A 22,790-nucleotide genomic window follows, 5' to 3' on the forward strand; every position below is an offset into this window, starting at 1 on the left:
GGGGGGAGGGGTTTCCTCACCTGAGAATGCCCTATACCAATGAAATCACAGGAATTGTCCCTATCCCTCTCTGGCAATGGCCGGACTGGACCACTAACAGCACATTTGTCTGTAGTTTACCTAGAAGTCACCCTTATCCCTCACTTTAAAACCTCTATGATCTCCTTAGCCTGGCTACCCCCTCTACTAGTGCAGCCCATTCTCATCCTATGTAATTTTTATCTGTCTTCCTGGAAATCTTCCATGTAGCACCAGTGAACTAGAGGCCTTCCTCTGGTCCTTTTAATAATTCAAGCCTATGATTCCGTTCCTCCATTAATGCATCTTCTTATTGGCTGTCAGACAAAGAACCCATATTTAAAGTAACACCCAAACTTACCTTTGTGAAGGGTTTAAAATCTGTGTGATTCTCAGCACCGTCTGCCACCATTTCCACCATTATCACATACCCTGCGTCCTGCTCACACTCACCATAGCCTGATGCTTAAGGAAAAAAATGAATCACTCAATAAAAATCAAACATCCATTTCTTATTAATCAAGTAGATTCTGTGTGATAGAACAACAAATAATTTTGTAATAGATTTACCTAGAAAATGGTTTCTGGCTGTGTTAATGGTAGCATCCCTTCAGGTTCACTACTAGTTTAACCTGGTACACCTGAAAGTATAGAAAATGGTTCATGCGCAGTGAGTAAAGCACTGGCCCAGGAGTCAGTAGGACCTGAGTTCAAATCCAACCTCAGACACTTGACACACTTATTAGCTGTGTGACCTTGGGCAAGTCACTTAACCCCAATTGCCCTGACTTCCCTTCTCCGAAAAATTTTTAAAAAGAAAATGGTTCATGTCTTTTACACAAATATTCTTCATATTTCATACTAAGAAATTGCTAGCATCTTCATTCATTCCCTCAACAAATGATCCCATTTAAAAGGGCTCCATTTTTTACCAGTCCTATGTTCATCATTCATATTCTAGGCATCTGTAATTAAATCTAGATGTATTTTAAATTTGTATTCCCCCAAAGGATGAGAGAGAGAGAGAGAGAGAGAGAGAGAGAGAGAGAGAGAGAGAGAAATTCTTAGTAATTGTATGACTTTCACCAATTTCAGTAACTGTCAGAGAGTGGTTTTCTGACTTTGGGTGAATTTTTAATCTCAGTGATGCCATCATGTTGGTCATATGTGACCCAAAATAATTCTTAAAAAGGAAGAAAGCTAATTTACTTTAAAAAAAAAAGAATGCATGAGGGAAACATAATTTCCCATCATTTTATTTTTAAGTGGGGGTGGGGTGGGGAAAGGGAATAGGGGAACAGCTGATAAAACTACGTTTAGAAGCTAGACTTCTAATTAACTAATTAAAAGTGGGTTAATGGAAAACCTAGTAAATTAATATAATCTTTATGTTATTGTGAGCCAATTCAATCGAGATCTTTCTCAGAGTCATTATAAATTAATAACAACCACACTCTTGATCAATAAGGGTTTCAACTGCAATATCTGAAACCACTTTTTAAAAAAATTAATTCTGGTAGTAAAGAAGAGTAACGTACCTAAGTATATTATAAATACAGGAAAGAACAAAATGTGCACAAAAGCAAAGCAATTTCTAAAACCAATACACATGACTCATGTTTTACAGCTATTCCCAAATGCATTCCTTCCAAATGAAAAGTAACTACTTATCTTATTTATTATATTATTTAAAGTTAGGTGATCATGCTTACAGCAGGGAAGTAAAGATGTTTGACTCTCCAGCCATCTTCTCATCAGCTTCCTTGTGACCTAGAACAGAGAGGATGCCTTTAAGGACTTAACCCTTTTAGCTGCAAAATTCCTGTCCTGGACCTCCCTCTTGCTACTGCCCACCTCCCTTCCACCATGCTGTCCTGATTGGTGAGTGTCTCACCTCTTTCTAACCAGTTTGACTTAAATTGGCTCCCAGCTCTCTTTTTACCTTTCACGTGAACTCTCTGTACCCCTCTCCTCTGAATTTCACTAATCCTTCCCCCTTCCAGTTCTGGAACCATCATCAAATCAATGCCGTCATGTTCCTGGAAAGGAGCAACTTATTCCTGTAAGGTTCCACCAAACTTCCCAGACCTAAATACCCCCTCCCTAGTCATCACTCCCCTCTGTTTGTTGTCTCCCCCTCAGATCTAAGCTACTTCATGGTAGGAACTGTTATCAGTTCTGTATTTGTATGCCCAGTGCTTAGCACTTGCACTGGGAACTAGTAGGTGCTTAATAAATGTTTTTTTTTTATTCATTCATAGATTTAGAGCCTGAAGGACCATACAGACCATTAGATCTAACCCTCTCATTATAGAGAGGAGGAGATTGAGTCCCAGAGAGGTTGTGACTTCCTCATTGTCACATAGCTACTAAGTGGTAGTAGTGAGACTCAAACCCAAATGCACTGATCCCAGACTCAGGAATCTTTCCGCTACAACAGAGATGCCTTGTAATTAGCCATCTTTAAAATAGTTTTAGATAATTCCTTTTGTTCTTTTTTATTTTTAAATTTTTATTTTCAAATTCTCTCCCTTCCTCCATTTACTCCCCGACTCCTTGAGAAGGCAAGAAATGAGATCCATTATATATATGACGTCATGCAAAACATATTTTCACATTGTTGTTTGTTTTTCAGTTGTTTTTCAGTCATGTCTGACTCTTTGTGACCCCATTTGTTGTTTTCTTGGCAAAGATACTGGAGTGGTTTGCCATTTTCTTCTCCAGTTCATTTTACAGATGAGGAAATTGAGGCAAATAGGCTTTAAGTGACTTGCCCAGGGTGACACAGCTAGTAAATGTCTGAGATCACATTTGAACTCAGGTCTTTCTGACTCTAGGCCTGGCACTCTACATACTGTGCCACCTAGCTGTCCCATTTTCACATTAGCCATGTTCAAAAAAAAAAGAGAAAGAATATGCTCCAATCTGCACTCTGAGTACACTACTTCTCTCTCTGGAGGTGGATAATATGCTTCATCATGAGTCCTCTGGAGTTGTAGTGGGTCATTGTAGTGCAGAGCTCCTAAGCCTTTCACAGTTGATCATTTTATAATATTGCTGTTGCTGTATACATTATCCTGCTGATTCTGCTCACTTTACTTTGAATCAGTTCATATACATCTTCCCAGGTTTTTCTGAAACCACCCCATTCATCACTTCTTACAAAATAATATTCTGTCATATTCATATGTCACTGTTCAGCCATTTCCCAGTGGATGTTTCCAATTATTTTCCATCACAAAAAAGCTGCCATAAATAGTTTTGTACACATGGTTCCTTTTCTTTTTTCCTTTGATCTCCTTTCGGTATAGACTGTATCACTGGGTCAAAGGGTATATACAATTTTATAGCCCTTGAGCATGATATTAAATTGTTCTCCAGAAAGGTTGGACTAGTTCAGAGCTCCACCAACAGTGCATTAAAGTACCCATTTTCCCATATCCCCTCCAGCATTTGTCATTTTCCCTTTTTTTCATGTCACTTAATCTGATAGGTGTGAGATGGTACCTCAGAGTTGTTTTAGAGCATTTTTCCATGTGACAATTGATGAATTTGGTTTCTTCCTCTGAAAACTTCCCATTTGTATCCTTTGGCCGTTAGTCAATTGGGGAATAGCTCTTTCTTTTATTACTTTGACTCAGTTCTCCATATATTTGAGAAATGAGGCCTTAATAAGACCCCTTTGTTCTTCATAGACTCAAAGGATAATAGATTTGAAGCTGGAAGGAGACTTAGAAGTAATTTAATCTGACACTTTCATTTTATAGTTGAGGAAACTGAGTCCCAAGGAAATGACTTGGTCAAGATCACACAACTAGTAAGTGGTCAAGCCAGGACTTAAATCTAGGTCTTCTGATTCTAAATCCAACTTTCTTTTCTATCACAAAGTGCTCCAAACCTTGCTAAGAAGGTTTATTTTTGAGATATAATGGTAATAATTAACTTTGACTAATTGTCTCTGCCCTGTCTCTCACATTCTGCCTTTCACTTTAGAGCCAGAGTCTTGGATATCCAAAGCTGGAAGCAAAATTGGAGATTTAAAATGAAAATTTTTAAAATAAGCAAATGTTTTTCCTCCTCCCTTCTCCCAGTGAAAGAAAGTGCTAATGTCAGTGGAGCCACCCATTCCCTACTCTGCACAAGGGCAAAGCAGATAATTCTTTTTAATGAAAAACACAATGAAATATGCAAAATCAAATTCACTGGAATAAAAACTAAGTCTCACCACATTCCATTAATTTAAATGTCCAGGGTATTTGAGCCAAAATAAGTGAAAAGAGCATGGCATTTACAGTCAAAGAACTTGGGTTCTAATTCTGGATGAGCTTCTTACCTCATGAATCATCTTGGAAAAGCTCATTGATCTCTTTGAGCCTCAGTTTCCACACCCATATAAAGAAGGGTTTTCATTCCATGGTTTCTAGGATCTTTCTCAGCTTTCTTTATAGTAAGGTGCTTGTATCCCAACAGAATAATTACCAGTAATCCTGTCTCTCTTCTCTAAAGTCTGAGTGTCAGGTGCAAGCCTGTATAAATTGCCATTGGTGTGTGGATACCCAGGAAATAACTGTTCAGTTCTTCATGATATGTGGTAGCCTGGATTTCTGCAGGCAGAAAGGAGTCCCTGCCTAAAGCAATGTGCTTCTCCAAGGGTGTGTCTTAAGGTCCAAAGGTATACCATGAAATATTGGATGTTAGATTGCAGGAAAAAAGAAAATGTCTAAGTCGTTTTGCTTAATGATAAATTTTATTTACCCAGAACACATATTATGGAAAGTATAGCATTCTCAAAATAAAACAAAATTTAACTATTGCAGATAAATACTAATCTCAAAATCTCATCAGACTTTAAATCTAGAAAGAACTCTACAAAATGGCTGTTCTTATCAAAGGAACACTGGGTATGTGTGAACCTCCCTACATTCCTGTATCATTGCCAACTTGGACATTAAGTGAGCCACAGATTCTCACAGGAAAAAAAAAATGTATGATGAAAAACTAATGCTTGGAAACCATTGACCTAGGGACAAGGAAAGATGAGGTGGAAGTAGAAGTGCCCAGACAATCCAGGTGTCCTCCCTCCTTCTGCATTTCCTGTGGTTAGAATACTGACCCCAAGTATAGCAGAGAGGCTGGGCATTCTCTGTCTGCCAATTTCAGGTGGGACCAAATAATGAAATGGGGACAGGGAAGGGTAAAAGTAGTTTAATATGTATGGGGGAAACTCTTCAGTTATAATTAAATTTGGTGAAAGCGAAAATGTGGCCAGAAATCACATTATAATAATGGTCGACAGTTATTTAGTACTCTACAGAGTGATCAAAAGATATTATCTCATTTGACCCTCACAGTGACACTGTGAAGTGAGCGGTGCCAATATTATTACTCAATTATTTTAAAAAGGAGAAAACTGAGGCTTGAAGTGTTCCAGTGACTTGCCCAAGGTCACACAACTAAGTATACCACAGCCTGCAAAAGGTGGTAGGGTGGATATAACCAAGCAGAGGGAACTAGAGCTGATCCTCTTCACTACTGAATAAGGAATTAGTCAATATAACAGAAGTTGGAGTGCGTTAGAAAGAACATTAGAAGCACAGTCTTTTTTTCTCTTAGTTGCCTGTCTTCCTGGGGAGGGACAATTGTGAGAAGAGTTTAAGGCTTTGTTTTAGACCTTTCTCCAACACCAATTGTGCTTTAATTGTATTATTTTTATTTGCATACATACTTTTTCTTCTAGGTGACAGGTCAAAGTGGAAGGCGCACTGGATTTGGAATCAGTAAACCGAGATTAGTATTCCCTCCTCAACTTTTCAGCTAGGTTAGCAAGTCCCTTGGGGTGTCCTTTTCCTCATCTGTAAAGTGGAGATAATAATATTTGTATTATCTACTTAACAAGGTTGTTGTAATGAAAGTGTTTTTGAACTCTTAGGGCACTACAGAAATGTGAGCGATTATTATTTTAGCCTTCTTGTAGTTGAAGATTATTTCTTATTCATTCTGGCACCCATCACAGGCCCAAACAGTGCATTGTGTTTGGAATACCAGTAGGCACCTCATAAATCTCTGTGGAATGTATGAGTGGACATGGGAAGGTTCCTCACTAGAGCTAGCCCAGGTCATGCAATATCTTGGTCGCAGCAGCTCATGAATTCTGTTTATAAAAGTATTGTAGGAGTTGCGCTCTTCAGACCCTACAGAGGAGTATACATTCATACAAAATCAGATGCTTCAAGTACTAAACTGAGTGAATGGATGGAAATGTCTGAAAATCCACTCCTTAATAAGCCTATCAGCTAAAAACATCCCTAGCAATATCCTCTTCTCTCCACTCACACATCTACATGCTATTTACAGCTAGAGGTGAGCTTAGCCCCTCGCTCTTAATTTACAGAGCACAGTTCCAAAAAGTTATTTACTTATCCAGTATGACAACTACATTGTCAAAGGACCAGAGACTATACCAGGTGCACAAAACCATTCATTTTGTCCAATATATTGAACCAGATCAACAAAAATACTGTTTCTAGGGACTGCCCCTTAGGTAAGGAAAGTTGATCTATCCAATTAAGTCATTTGTAATGGTATTAGTTCTAAAAGGATCTGATACATGTGTCAGTAAAATGGTGTGGGGTTGTTTTTTCAGGCATAGTGGAATCCTGTTCCAATGCTACTATTGGGAGGCAGGACTGATGCTCAGGTTATATAGGCTAACCCGGTTATATCAGACTTTGTTTTGTACGTGGTATGGTATAAACAACTCCAGATAAAAACAAGGTGTTTTATGATGGCTGTATAAAGTGTTCTAGACATGGAAGTAGAGTCACCCTCTGGAAAGTCACATTAACTCTTCCAGGTTGTTCTGCTTGAAAGAGATAATGCAGCTACCAAGAACTCTCATACGTAGATTCACAGCCCATGAGAAGAGGAAGGAAGAAAAGCAACAAGCACTTAGTTAGTGTTTAGTATGCACTAGGCACTACGCTAAGTGCTTTACAAATATCACCCCATTTTATCTTCACAGCAGCGCTGGGTTGCTATTAATACCCCCATTTTCCAGTTTGAAAAACTGAGGTGGACAGGAGTTAAGTGACTTGCCCAGAGTCACACAAATAGTAAGTATCTCATGTTGGGTTTTGAACTTGAGTCTTCCCGACTGCAGGTCCAGCACTCTATCATCTGTACTGCCTAGGGATCTCAGAGATCATGATGTCTGGAGTCAAACAGGCTCCAGTCAGGTACACTTAAAAAAATTATTAGCACATTATAATATACTACCCACTGGATAACTTAAGGGAAATAGTCTAGATGCATAGTTATCCCCTTAATAAAAGGATTTGTTCTGTAAAACTTGGACTCAGTCAAAAGGCCACTCCTGAGGACCTAGAAGGCCATAAATGGCCTCAAGGCTGCAGGTTCCCCACCCCTGGATAAGAGGAGAGTGAGATATAGTGCATAGAGAGCTAGCCTTGGAGTCAGGAAGACTTTGATTCAGGTCCCATCCCTGACATCAAGTGACCTCTTGAATCTGAGCAAGGCACTTAGAGTACCTCTAAGCAGCTCTATCAGACTCAAAATTGCAGGGAAGGTGCCAGTTTACACTGTTTCTCACCCAGAGTTCCCTATATTGGTGAATTCACAGGTTCAGATTGAAAAAAAAGGCCAGGGATTTATTTTTTCTTTGAAACTTTTTGCTAATAATGCTATTTTTGAATTGAAAGGAAAGTGATTGTACCAGTGTGGAAACTCCATGGGGATAAGAAGTTTGAGGACTGGGAGCAATGAAAGATTAAGTGATGAGCCCATAGTCACACAGTTCGTAGGTGGATTTGAATTAGAGTAGATGGTGACTCCAAGGCCAGACCTCCATGCACTACATTAGCCTGCTTCTCATAGATCAAGAGCCAATTAAAGTGTGATGACTGTGGGTTCAGTGTTTGTCACTCTCTGGCAGTCCCTTTGTTACACAGGTATGTATGGAGAGAGAGAGAGAGAGAGAGAGAGAGAGAGTTGTTGTTCAGTTGTGTCTGACTCTTAGTACTGTCACTTGGGGTTTTCTTGGCCAAGATACCATAGTAGTTTGCCATTTCCTTCTCCAGCTCATTTTACAGCTGAGGAAACTGAAGCAAACAGGGTTAAGTGACTTGCCCTGGGTCACACAGGTAGTAAATGTCTGGAGTCTGATTAGAACTCAATTTATATTTGTGTGTTTGTGTGTGTGTGTGTGTGTATGTGTGTGTATATATATATATATACATATATATATATATATATACACACACACACACACAAAAATACACACACATATATTCATTAAGTGCCTAGCATGCCTTACTGAATGTGGCTCCCTCAACACCTGACATTGTAAATCATTTATTGCAATAAATGATTTAAGTACTAGGAAGAACCTTCTTACAGACTCTGTTCTTTGATCCACAGCATTCACCACATAGAAATATATCTCTGAGAGTCACATTTTTTTTACTTCTTGACTTCTCCGCTGCCCCTGTTAACCTACCTCTCCATTCAGATGTATATAAACCCCGATTTTATCCACTGAGAGTTCACAAGTTTTTAAGTAGAAACATAAACAGCTGATAACCTTTGCTTCCCGTTTTAAAAACTATAAACGATTAAAACAAACAAACCTATAGAAGATAATAGGACTGACAGAAGTATTCCGAGATCCAGAGGCTCGGAAAATCGGCAGAGACAACTGAAAATCGCTGCCCTGGGTGCTAGAAATCTGTCTCGGTTTCTCGGGGGCTGAACATCAGAAAACGCTCAAGGATTTGCAAGGCTGGGACTCTACCCGAAAGCCTACTTAGGGTCCTTGAGTAAAAGGTGAGTTATTCCTCTTCTTCTTAAGTGCTGGTGCTCCCAAGTGCAGCGTTTTGGAAAGAAGGTGGATCTAGGAGCTCGTCCTCCTGTCGGGGATAGTGGCTGGCGGGAGGGAGGGGGTAGAAATGAGAGCTCTCTCTCTCTCCACATCCCTGTCTCGGTCTCCCGGCTCCAGTACAGCTAGCAGTGGGGCGTCTGCGCGCCACTGGGGCTGGGAGTAAGGAGGCCGTAGGGGGCGGGGCCGGGGACTAGTCTAGGACCCCTCCTCTCCTTCTCTCCGCTGCTACCTGCCGCAGCCGAGGCTCAGCCCACTCGCGCTAGCTCTGGTCCAAGTGCTAGCTCCCGCTGAAGAGCCAGAGGCTCAGCTGCCAACCTGACCATCTGAGCAGCTGCGGATCCCAGCCGCCGAGAGACATGACCGGTGCCCGGCATCGCCCCCCGGGCACTTCCCACCAGCTGCTGACGGTGCTCGCTGTGCTCGTGCTGTGTTGCCCGACACTACGGGCACAAACACCCGAACCTGAGCTCTCGGTGCCGGGACTGATATTCGCCGCGGGCAGCCACAGCCCAGAGGGCGCAGGCATCCTGGCCCCCCGGCCGGGTCTCCGTGTACCCCTGGGCCGCTCCATGTTGCTGGACCCGGCCCGGGACCTGGTGATCCGTGTGCAGCCCGGGGACCGTTGTATGGTAACGGTACTGGGCAAGGAGGGAGGCAGAGTGGCTACAGGCTTCCCACCGCCGGGCGCGCTCTCCCCAGTCAGCTTCCCGTGCGCCTTCGGCCCGGAGCAAGTTCGCTACACTCACTTTGGCGCCCGCAGCCCCGCGCATCAGCGCCTCCGACTGCAGCTGCGCTACGATTCCCCGAGCCGGACCTTCATTCTACCCTTCACGATGCCTGTGGACGTTGACTTCACGCAGTTCGAAGTGGTCACTCATAACCTGCCCTTGACCGTGGAAAAGCTGCGGGGCTTCAGCAACGCCATTGACCACAGGGTGCTGAACTTCTCCACCGCCTCTCTCACTGCGTCCTCTCCAAATGGGGTCCCTCTGACATGCCGCCTCACCCCACTTCCCCGGGAAAGTGGCCCTTTGCCCAGGTATGGAAAGTTAGTAGACCACTCAGGTGACCCACTGCCCCCAGGCACGGAAATGGACTGTCAGGTTTTCCTGATGGCAGGGGTGCACTACCAACATACAGCCAGCACCCGGTCACCCAATCGGGACTACGTGCCCTTCCTGGTGGAGATCTTAGGTCCAGAAAAGGAGGGAGACATTAGACTACCCAGGATCCTGGCCCAGGAGCACTTCCAGATGCTAGTGAGAATTCAAGAAGGAACAGAGAACACTCCACCCAGGCCTAGCTTCGGAGCCATGATGATGATGGAGGTGGACCAGTTTGTACTGACAGCCCTGACTCAGGAATCACTAGCAGCTGAGGACTTGGAATCCAATTCAGATGATTTGGTCTTTAACATCCTCAGCTCCCCCACTGCACTTCCTGAGTCCCACAGGCAGCAAGGCTACTTGATCAATACTGATGACCCCTTCGGCCAACCAGTCACCTCATTTACTCAGCGGGACCTAAGGGAGCTAAAGATTGCCTACCAGCCCCCTACTGATGACTCCAACCAGGAGCGTCTTTTCCAGCTGGAATTGGAAGTAACGGATGTGGATGGTGCTGCCTCAGACCCATTTGCCTTCATGGTAGTAGTGAAACCCATGAATACATTGGCCCCTGTGGCCTCTCGGAACCAGGGACTATTACTGTTTGAAGGTCAGTCTCGGCCTCTGTCCAGTGCCCAGAGCTTGGAGATCAGTGATGAAGACAACCTGGAAGAGGTAAGGGTGACCGTAGCAAAGGGTTTGAGGCATGGGCAGCTGGTGGTTCTTGGAGCACCTACAGAGCGCAAATATTTCACTTCAGCAGACCTAACTGCAGAGCGAGTGATTTACCAGCATGACGGCAGTGACACCTACAGCGACAACATCATTTTCCACATGGGTGATGGGCTCCATGATGTAGAATTCCTCTTTTCCATCACTATTGTCCCTGGTGATGATGAGCCCCCAATTGTCAATACCAACACTGGACTCTCCTTGGCCGAGGGTGAAGTCGTTCAGATTTCCCGCTTTGTACTTAGTGCCACAGACATTGACTCTGAAGACTCAACCATTCGCTTTGTACTAAAGAAGCCAGCCCTGGAGGGGAAGGTGGGAGAGAGAGGGTGGGGTCTGGCCCCCAGTTCCTCCATCACAATGCAGCACCTAGGAGAGGTCCTGTTGCGCCAAAGTGAACCCCCACCACCCCTGATAAATGAAGGAGGGCAAGGATGGGCCTATGTGGAAAAAGAAGGACTCTATGAAAAGGTGGTGACTGAATGGCTACAGCAAGACATCCTGGAAGGGAGGCTCTTTTACCACCATCTTGGAGCCCATCACCCTAGACCCATGATAGATCAATTGGTGTTCCATGTGCAGGATGACCATGACCCACCCAACCAATCAGGTCAACATTTCTTCATCATCAAGGTGCAGCCAGTGGATATTCTGAGTCCAGAGTTACATCCAGGAGTGAGTTTAGAGATGACTGTGAAAGAATACCAGCTCACTCCTTTCCAAAAGAAATTTCTCTGCTATACTGATGTGGATTCTGATGACTGGCACCTGCGATATATGCTCCTGACACCCCCTACAGACATAGATAATAACCACCCTGTCCCAGCCGGGGAAATTGTGCTTACTGATGACCCAACAACACCTGTCACACAGTTCACCCAGGCCCAGGTGAATCACCACAAGGTAGCCTACCAGCCTCCCCAGCAAGAAGTAGGCATTGCTCCTCGAGTTGTCCAATTCATGTACCGTGTGGAGGATGCTTCAGGTAACTCTGTGCCAGGTACCTTCAGTTTGTTCCTGCAGCCTGTGGACAACCAACCTCCAGAGATTACCAACAGTGGTTTCACTGTTCGAGAGGGGAAGAACTTTATTCTGACCACTAGGGAACTAGATGTTATAGACCCAGACACAGATGCTGACAAGATTGTGTTCACTTTAGCACAGGGACCCCAACATGGTCATCTCCTTTATTTAGAAAGAGTCATGGCCTCAGGTACTTACTTTATGAAAGATGATATCTTTAATGGACATATCTCCTATCAACACAGTGGTAGTGAGACCACCAATGATGCCTTCCAGTTGATTGTGAGTGATATGGTTCACCAAGTGCCCATTACTATCCAAATTACTATAAAGACTATTGATGATGAGATCACCATCCCTGGAGGTGGCTGGGTGGGTATTTCCATTGATGTTGTAGAGAATGGGGCCACAGAGATAACCACAGGTATCATTCAGGGCACAGATATGAACACAGATAACCTGATGACCTTCACGGTAGAGAAATCCCCAAAGCTGGGCATTATCCTGGTGAATGGGTTGCCCACAGAGCAGTTCACCCAAAGTGATCTCATCAATGGGGCAGTAGTCTATGCCCACACTGGGGGTGAGATTGGCATGCAGACACAGCATGATGCTTTCAACCTTACGATATCTGACCACTCTGATGTCTGGGTGGTAGAGGGCAAAATAGTGGAGGGTGTGCAAGTACAGGTGACTGTGCTACCCATAGATAGTGTGCCTCCAGAGGTGAAAGTGGGGGAATTATTCAGTGTCCCTGAGGGTGGGAAGGGCACCTTGACCCTAAGACATTTAGACACTAAGGATGTAGATACCCCCCATGATGATGTCTTGTGTACTATCACTGGTCAGCCCTCATTTGGCTACCTGGAAAATAGCTCTCCAGCCCCTGGCTCAGAGAAGTCCCAAGTTGGCACCCCCATCAGTGCCTTTACCATCAACGATGTACGCCTGGGGCACATCAATTACATCCAAAGTATCCACAAAGGGGTAGAGCCACGGAAGGATCAAGTCACTTTTTATTGCTCCGATGGTGTCAACTTCTCTCCCAACTACATTTTCCCCATCATCATCCTGCCCACCAATGATGAACAACCAGAACTTTTCACCCGTGAATTTGTGGTGCTGGAAGGGATGAGTCTAGTTATAGACACTCCTCTACTCAATAGTGCCGATGCCGACCTGCCACCAGATGAGCTACAATTTCAGATCACAGTGCAACCCCAGAATGGACGAATTGTGCAGCAGTTGGCCACTGGAAGCCAACCCGTCCACAGCTTCACCCTGGAGGAGATTCAAGAGGCCTCCACTATTGTATATGAACATGATGACTCAGAGACCAAAGAGGACAGCTTTGAGGTTTGGGTGACGGATGGGAAACACATGATCCATAGGAAAATTCCAATCACAGTGATCTTGGTGGATGATGAGACCCCACGGCTAACCATCAATGATGGACTGGAAGTGGATATTGGGCAAACCAAAGTCATAACCAACCAGGTCCTCCAGGCCACAGACCTTGACTCAGATGACAAGGACCTGGCTTACATTCTTCGATCAGGACCTGGACAAGGACTTCTACAGAAGCTCCTTGAGCCTGGAGGGAAGGTGTGGAGCAACCTTACTCTGGGTATGAACTTCACGCAGTCTGAAATTGACCAGGGCTTAATCTGTTATAGCCACAAAGTCCTAGAAGGGGCCCAGGATCTAATCAAATTTGATGTGACTGATGGAATTAACCCCTTATTAGACAAGTATTTCTATGTCACTATCAGTGGCACAGACAAGGTTTTTCCTGAAGTGATCAACAAAGGGGTGACCCTGAAAGAAGGTGGCAGAGTGACCCTCACTACTGATCTTCTCAGTACTAGTGACATCAATAGCCCTGATGAACAGTTATGCTTCAGCATCACCCGTGCCCCAAGTCGAGGGCACCTGGAAAGTTCTGACTTTCCTGGGAAGCCTATTGATTATTTTACCCAGCTTCAACTGGCTGGCAATAAAATCTCCTATGTCCACACTGCAGAAGATGAGGTAAAGATGGACAGCTTTGAGTTTGAGGTGACTGATGGCCATAATACAATATTCCAGACCTTCCATGTCTCTATCATTGATGTGGATAACAAGAAGCCTGTCTTGACCATTCACCACTTATTGGTACAGGAAGGGGAGAGAAAGCTGATTACTCCATTCGAACTGTCAGCTGAGGACCAGGACAGCTCAGACAGCCATCTACGCTTCACAATCACACACATCCCCACTCATGGACAAATTCTGTATAATGGCAGCCAGCCCATTTCCAGCTTCACCAAACAAGACTTGAATGAGAATTTGATCAGCTATTGGCATGATGGCACAGAGACCACTGAAGACAGTTTCTCTTTCATTGTGACAGATGGCACACATACAGATTTCTACATTTTCCCAGACACTGTCCTGGCGACACACAAGCCCCAGGTAATGAAGATCCGAATCAACTCCTTGGATAATGGAGTACCCCAGATTGTGGTCAACAAGGGTGCCCCAGCTTTGAGGATTCTTCAGACTGGCCACTTGGGCTTCCTGATCACCAGCAAATCTCTTAAAGCAAAGGATCAAGACAGTCCACATAAACTTCTCAAGTATACAGTCACCAGTGGACCAGAACATGGCAACCTCATTCACCTTGGCCTTGGAAGTGGCAACATTAAGATGTTTATACAAGGTTAGTACAGATTGTGTTTATTTGCCTCAACTACAAACCCATAATTTCTCCTCCTCAGTTGCTTCGATTCCTTGGCTTCAAGGAAAGTAGCCTGAAAAGAGGATTGTAGAGTCATAAGACCATAGCTTTAGAACTAAAAGAAACTCTAGGGATCATATAATCCAACTATCTCATTTTACAGGTGAGGAAACTGAGGCCCAGAGAGATTAAATAACTTACCCAAGGTCACACAGACAATAAGTAGTAAAGTCAAAATTTGAATGCAGATGCTCTGACTCTGTCTAAATCTAACATTCTTTCATATGTTGTAACACAGAATTTGCTTGGCTAATATTAAATGCAACAATCCAATTTCAGAAAAATGATCATTTAATAAGAACATACAAATGCTCAGGCAGGGAGGAAAACAATATAATTAGTCAATGTAATAACAGAGTTAAGTGCAAGTTGTTAGTCATTGCCAGGTATAATGGGCAGATTCCCAAATTGGGAGCTTTTTACCCGCACTTTGTGTTGCAGATGAAAGGCACCCTGTATAATTCTTTGCTATACAAACCCCCCAAGACATCTTTTCCAGTCTGAACACTAACGGAATCACAGTGCTCTGTTCACACTGAACAGTAGCAGTGTTTGGATCAATCCAATTTAATGTTATATTGAATCCGAATACCTTTATTGCTTTCCTTTTTAAAAAACAATGGCAGGCCAGTTATCTAGTCTGTTAGTAACTTAGCCAAGCTTATAGAAATAGTCTTTTGTCACCTGTATATATGCTGTGGATTTTTTAAATCTGTTGGATTCTTGGTCTAAATGTAGTTTCTGCAAACATGAAAAAAATACACACAGAATGAACTGAGAACATACTGTGTGTGTTACATATGTATCTCATGTGGATGTTGACCCAGAGATGAGGGGGAAAGCCCATATGTAATATTCCTTTCTATTTTCCATGCCTCTCAAGAATGTTCTTTGTTTTTCAGTTCTATTTGTGACTATATATTTGCATTGACATGTATATTCAGGTATGCATGTACAGGTGTATATATACCTTTTTGGGGGTGGGCAGGACACATCATGAGTAAAATTGAATAATAAAAGGGTTGACTTAATAAAAGGGGAAGTAGGAACCCTTCATAACTGTTTTCTCAAACGTGTTCAAATGCATTTTTGTAAACTGCAGTAAATGAAAACACCTATGTATAGAATCATATGTATGATTCTCTTTGTCAAATTCGTGTGAGTATAAATAAATACATAAAGCAGTAAGCAGTATAGCTCCTTTGACCAAATCACTCTTTTTCAAAGTACTCAAGAAGCAACATATAAAAAATCAGAATTTCAGAGTTAGAAGTTAAAATTCTTAAAATTCTCATAGAATAGGCATTCAGAAAAACATGATTTATTTTACTTCTCTCTGTTTCTCTCTTCTCCATTTGTCTCTCTCCTTTCTTTCCTCTCTTTCTTTCTTTTCTTTCTCTTTTTTCTTTCATTCCCTTTTTGTTCTTCCTTCTTTCAACAAGCATTGTTACTTTAATTTGACCTTGAGAGGCTTGTGTTAAACTTTGTGAAGAAGAATAAAACCCAAACAGATCTAGCTCCCTATGGAGTACCAAAACATTGTAGAATTTATAGTTACTTGCTAGATGTCACTATATGTTTAATGTATTGCATGTAGTGGGCAATATGCATGCACTGTGCAATAATGTTTGAATTCAGCTATATTGGGATACTTAAGAAAATAAAAAATATAAAGCTCTTGCTTTCGTTTAGAAATTATTATGAATTTTACAAAACAATTTTCTATTAAAGTAATTCAAAGTTTATATTATCCCAATGTTTCATTGGACAAAAAAAACAAGAGATACTGTTTTTTCAGCTGATATTGATGAGATGAAGCTCTGCTATGTCTTGAAAGAGGGCAGCAATGCAACCAGTGATACTTTCTACTTCTCTGTTGAAGACACTGGTAAGTTGGTACCAACCTTTATAAAAATGCCGCTGATAAACAAAATCACCATATGAATTTGTAAAATATTTTCTGCAGTAATCACTTTCAATTATGTTACCATGCTAATACCTGACTTTATTGGCTTTCATTGGAGCTCTGTATGGAATTAATGTGTTCTAATCATTAATGATAGTGGATAGATAGTCACTTTATTGGGAAGGGCAACAAATGTTTGAAGATTTCATCAGTCTTCACATGGAATATTTCATTCATTTTTCATCTTGCCTGTGGTCTATAGACAAATTAACATTTTGAGAAATTAGTTGGAAATTTCTGTCCCTTTGAAGCAGATCAAGAAAACCACCTTGGGATCTTGATATTATAGTTGGTAGTCCTTATCATGAAATCAAGAATTGAATTGAAATGAATCTTGAAATCTACAGGCTATAATCTTTCCAGTCAAGATGAAAATATATCAAAGAGGTTGGGAAGTGAGACCCACCCACAGGGACATTGTGCATCCTATGTGGTACCTCTTGCTTCCTATGAGTCAGTCTGGGACCTTCCACTCATCCAAGGTCTCCTAAATTCTAGATGCAGCATCATATTATGAGCTAACTTGCTGAGTGAAGCATCCTTGTTTAAAAGATAACAATGATCATTTCACGGGACTCTAAGAAAATCATAATTCCATGTGACAGTAATAGATGTTAATTTTCTATTTTCTTTATGACATTTCAATGACATCTTTCTATAAACTCTTTGCTCAAGTCATTCAGTCCAGCTCAACAAACATTTGGTAAATGTCTACTGAATGCTAGAATCTCCCTGACTACTCTCCTCTCTCAATCAACAGGCATTTATTAAGCACCCACTACATGCCAAGCAATGGCACTAGGGACACAAACAGTCCCTGTCTTCAAAGAGCTGATGTTCTCTTCCACCCCTGCTATGACCTTATTCCATTAATCATCACTTCCATCATGCATTGGCAATCATTCTTCTACTGCATCCTTTCCCATCTCTTACAAGCATCCCCTTTTCCTTTGAACTTGATACTCTCTTACGGAATTACCCTATCTCTCTTCTTCATTTTTAAAATTTTGTTATTTATTTATTTTTAGCATTTTTGTAAACTTTGAGTTCCAAATTCTCTCCTTCCCACTCCTCCCCCATCTATCGTAAAGGCAAGAAATGTAGTATCACTTGTATGCTTCATGCATTCATTCATTCTCTTAGCTTTCACTAACAAATTTCCTGACAACCTCATAACTCCTCAAACCCCTAATAATCTAACTTTCATCCATGTCTACTGAACCCAGCTCTCTTGGAAATCATCAATGACTTCCTAACTGATAAATTTGATAGCTCCTTTTTTGTCTTCATTCTCTTTGGACCCTCTACTATCTTGTAGATAGTTCAATTATTCAACAAGCATTTATTAAGTGTCTCCCATGTGCCAGTCACTGTACTCAGTACTGGAGATGCAGAGACAAAAATGAAGCAGTCTCTTCCCTCAGAGACTAACATTCTGTCGGGAGAGACACCATGTATGAATGTATACCAAGCACACACAATTTGTAGGGGACAAGGGCACTGTGAACTCAAACCTGTCTTCATCAGTTCTCCTTTCTTGAACTCCACAACATGGCATGCTCATGGTTTTCATCTTATCTCTCTGACTTCTCTGCCTGTCTCCTCTAATAGCTCTTCTGCTTTCCACTGTCTCCTAGGAATATCACCAGCTGTCATAAGTTCCATCATTATTTTTGTGAAATGGCTCTCAAATTTATATGTCCAGCTCTAATATCTCTCCTTAATTCCCATCTCACATTACCAACTTCCCACTAAACAGATCCATTTAGATGTCCATTGGTATCTAAAATTCAATGTGTCCAAAATGGAATTTATCATTTTCTCCCTTGGAAAAATTTCTCGTATTTTCTCCCAAACTTGCTTGCTCTTCAAATCTCCTTTTTCTGTCAAGGCACTATTATCCTTACTCTTATGCAAGGGTTCCCAACTTCAGACCCTCTCTCTCTCCTCTCTCTCCTCTCCTACTCATCTCCTCTCTCTCCTCTCTCTCTCTCCTCTCTCCACCCCTCCCTCTCCTCTCTCTCTCTCCCCCTCACTCTCTCTCTCCCCTCCTCTCTCTCTCTCTCTCTCTCTCTCTCTCTCTCTCTCTCTCTCTCTCTCCCTCTCTCTCTCTCTCTCTCTCTCTCTCTCTCTCTCTCTCTCTCTCTCTCTCTCTCTCTGTGTGTCTCTCACACACATACACACATGCACACACACACACATTCAATTTGTTGCCAAGTCTTGTTGCTTCTGCTGCTTAAGATAGGTAGACAGCACAGTCCTAGAGTCAGGAAGACCTGGATTCAAATATGGCCTCAGATACTTACTAGCTGCATGACCCTGAACAAGTCCCTGAACCTCCCTTTGCCTCAGTGTCCTCAACCGTAAAATGGGCATAATAATTCCTACCTCACAGGGTTTCTGTGAGGATCAAACAAGGTAATATTTGTAAAGTGCTTAGCACAGTACCTGGCACCTTGAACATTCCTTTGCATCTAACAGGTACTCTACAAATACAATTAAATTGAATTTTTAAAGGGGAGGTACCATGTGAAGAGAATTAGCATCCCAATTTTTCCACATACTCTCCAACATTTATCACTTTCCTTTTTTGCAATATTAGCCAATCTGATAGGTATTAGGTGGTACCTCAGAGTTGTTTTAATTTGCATTTCTGTAAGCAATAGAGAATTTTTTCATATGACTATAGATGGCTTTGACTTCTTCTGAAAAATTGCCTGCTCATGTCCTTTGACCATTTGTCAATTGGAGAATGACTCATATTCTTATAAATTTGACTCAGTTTTCTATATATTCAAGAAACAAGGCCTTTATCAGAAAAACTTGTTGTAAAATTTTTTCCCCAGTTTCAGTTTCCCCTCCAGTTTCTCTACAAAGTCAGCGCCGCTTTAGGAAATGGATAATTGTGCAGAAGACATGAGTTCAAATCCATTTCTGATACTATCTAGGAGTCACTTAAAAGCTTCTCAGCCTCAGCTTTCTCATCAATAAATGAAAGGACTGTACTAGATGGTCTATGAATTTTCTTCTGGTTCCAGATCTAGCACCCTATGACCCAGTTCAGTTCAATGACTGTTTATCAAGCACTCAAGAGGCTCATTGGTGTCAAACTCAAATAGACATGGGGTTCACCAAACTGTACATAAGGATCTCTGAGGGCTGCATATTGACTTAGAAAAGGAAATATGCCCTCTCTTTGGTGCTGGAGAGAACAGACAGAATATTTTTTTTAAATTAAAGTCTTGAGAGATGAGAATTTTGTTTTTGCTCTTGAGGTATACAAGAAACCGCTTGAGCCTGGTGTATTTGGCTGTGCTGTGGATCGATGGCCTTGAAAATGCAGGCTCACTGAGCATTCTATGTGAAGAAATAAAAAAGCAGCCCAGGCTTGCAAGAAATTTCCTTGTCCCTGGTTTGTAATTACTCAGATTTAATGGTAGACTTTAAGTCGAGGACATTTCTTTCATGCTGCAAAAGGAAATAATATGTTCTCTCCATCTTACGAGTAAGAACCTTCACCTAAATGTAACCATCTACAATAATTCTTTATAGCTATGTAGTGCTTTAGTTTCCAGAGTAATATTTCCCTTTAGTATACCTCCTTTAATTAATTTAAACTACCTTAACTACCTCGTTTAATTTTTACACCGACCCTGTAGACAGGTTTTATTAATCTGTATTTTACAGATGAGGAAATTGAAGTTTACAGAATCTGGGTTCAAATCTAGGCTCTGCCCCGTTACTACTTTTGTGATAATGGTTAAGTCACTTTAACCTTTCTGAAACATGGTTTCCTTGAATATAAAATGAGGATCACAATATTGGTACCCTACGTCCGAAGGTTGTTCTGAGGAAAGCATAGTGTAAACCTTAGAGCACTAAATATAAACTAAGAGCTGTTAATCAACCCATATTGATTAACAAGAAATTATTTGACCAAAATTTATCATGACCAGATAGAAGGAGATGTTAGGAACAGAGATATTAGCAGGCTGGGCAGCTGGTACACACACAAACACACACACACACACATACATGTCCACATACACGTACATGTACACATACACATATACATATATATAGTTGTTCAGTCATTCAGTGGCGCGCTACTCTTTGTGACCCCATAGACCATAGCATGCCAACAACATCTGTGGGATTTTCTCGACAAAGACACAAGAGTAGTTATGGGGTATATGTGTGTGTATAGGCATGTATTGTGTGTGTGTGTATATATATATATATATATATATATATATATATATATATATATATATGAACATATGGTAGTTGGTGTATACACACACACATATACGGAAGATTAGTCCACATATTACTAACTACTCATAGGTGTCCCACAGTACCTAGAACCCTAATAAAGAGGAGTAGGTAGAGAAGAAATAGTGCCTCAGTTACTGAGAAAAAGTAGTTAAGATGCATAATTGGAAAAAATACATAGAACACTTGGGAATATCTTATCAGAACTATTATAGAGTATTTGAAAATGTGCAGCTTTGGCTTTTTCAGACGTTATCATCTTACAAACTGCCCAGACTAATAAACTAACTGCTCTGGTTGGTTGATGCTTCCCTCCCCAACCCAGCCACTTCTTTCCAGTAAGATCCAGGTCTTGAGGGGCCATCCAATAATAATAGAAATGAAATCAACACATAATCAACTGAAATTCATAAATATAATAATGCTAAGTTTGCAAAGGAGTTTACATGTTATCTTATTTGAGCTTCACAACTTCCCTAAGGTCACACAAGCTAGTGCCTGAGGTAGGATCCAAACTTGGGGCTTTTCCTGACTCCAAGTCCATCTTCCTATCCACTGCACCAATTATCTGGGATGTCTCACCAGTAGCATGTTCCCTCCAATGATGCAGGTCCCCAGTTATCCATGCCTGCCTATCCCAAGAGACTCTTGGTCATCACCTCCACCTATAATCCACTTAACTTGATAGAGAGGCTTTCTGGCTTTCTCTTCACATCATGAGAATAGTAATCTCCATACAATGGTTATTCCTCCGTGAAATGTATGCTCTGGCCCCAGGCTCCCAGGGTCAGGCCTGATAAATTGCTTTTCAGGATTCCAGGGTACCCTAAGAGGAGTGGGATGTCTTTCTTCTTCCATAAGTTCCCACTGGCTGTGTTGCCCAGCAGTTTAGGGGGCCAATGACTAGTACTCCAGTTCCATTTAACCACTAAACATTGATTGGCTTTTACAAAGGGATAGTTACAAGGGGTATTTTTCTGTATCACAGATATAGAAGGAACAAACATCTAATACATAGAACGAATGAGGGCCTCAGATTAATTTCTAATTAAATTGTAAAGCAAACATTTTCCCCCAAACCTTGAGGGTCTAATCTTCCTTACACAATCTCCATCTCAATTTAGCTCAGTTCCTACCTAGCCTTAGTCCCACCAAGTTCATATCCAAACAGCTTTGCTGACAAATTCTTCCAGACTGTATTGCCAGACCTTTACTATGCAGGGCCTCAGTGTTGGGTTGGCCCAATATCCAGCCTGAATTCCTCAACTTCTGGATCTCCATGGCTAGAGCTGCAGGCCCAGCATGAAGATTCAATTCCCTGAACCTAGAACATAAAAGAGCTTGTCCGCACGTGCTCCAGTCCTCATGATTGTCCTGAAAGCAGTTCCTTAGTGCCCTTCATATGTATGACACAGTCTTAGCAAACTAATAAGGTCTGCACATGTGCCAGACTCTCATTACATCTCAGTCTCACCATTGGACCAAAGTATCTTCTTTTTGACTTGTACATTTCTTGACATCCTTTTCTCTACTTCTCCTTGTTAATGCCTTGTGTGAAATGGGTTACAGCCAACCACATGCCTTTGCACTTACAAAAAAAATGAAGATAAAAGCATTGTGACGATGGAAAATAGGTATGGTTACTTGGGGATGCCTGGTAAATTCCTCAAGAGACCTTTATCTGAGGGAAGCTTACTGAAGAGGTAACCAGAATAAAAGGGAGCCTTCGCTAGAACACAAGAGAGTCTATTAGGGTACAGGGAGAAAATATTAAGACTATAATCTAAACAAAGAAATTAAGTTTTACTAATGTTTAATATGTGGATAGGTACTGAGGCCCTCATTCAGTCTATGTGTCAGAATGGTCACATTTCATTCACAATACACAAGATAACCTGAAAGAAGAATATGATTTACATGACATGAAGGGTTGACAGGATCTCCCTCACTCATTTTTAACATATTGTAGCTTATTATTGCGTGTGCCCACTTAAG

General features: G+C 41.7%; 1 protein-coding gene across 1 annotated transcript in view; it reads left to right on the forward strand.

The window, feature by feature from the left end:
- The first annotated feature begins 9,270 nt into the window (after window positions 1–9,270).
- Window positions 9,271–22,790, forward strand: part of FREM3 (FRAS1 related extracellular matrix 3) — a 123,282-nt gene continuing 109,762 nt past the window's right edge. The window contains exons 1-2 of the mRNA XM_036764999.1: window positions 9,271–14,476; window positions 16,353–16,442. Of these exons, the coding sequence (XP_036620894.1) occupies window positions 9,271–14,476; window positions 16,353–16,442 (5,296 nt within the window). The remainder of the gene's footprint in view (window positions 14,477–16,352; window positions 16,443–22,790) is intronic.

The sequence above is a fragment of the Trichosurus vulpecula genome, chromosome 6 (genome assembly GCF_011100635.1).
Source record: "Trichosurus vulpecula isolate mTriVul1 chromosome 6, mTriVul1.pri, whole genome shotgun sequence".
Lineage (NCBI taxonomy): Eukaryota > Metazoa > Chordata > Mammalia > Diprotodontia > Phalangeridae > Trichosurus > Trichosurus vulpecula.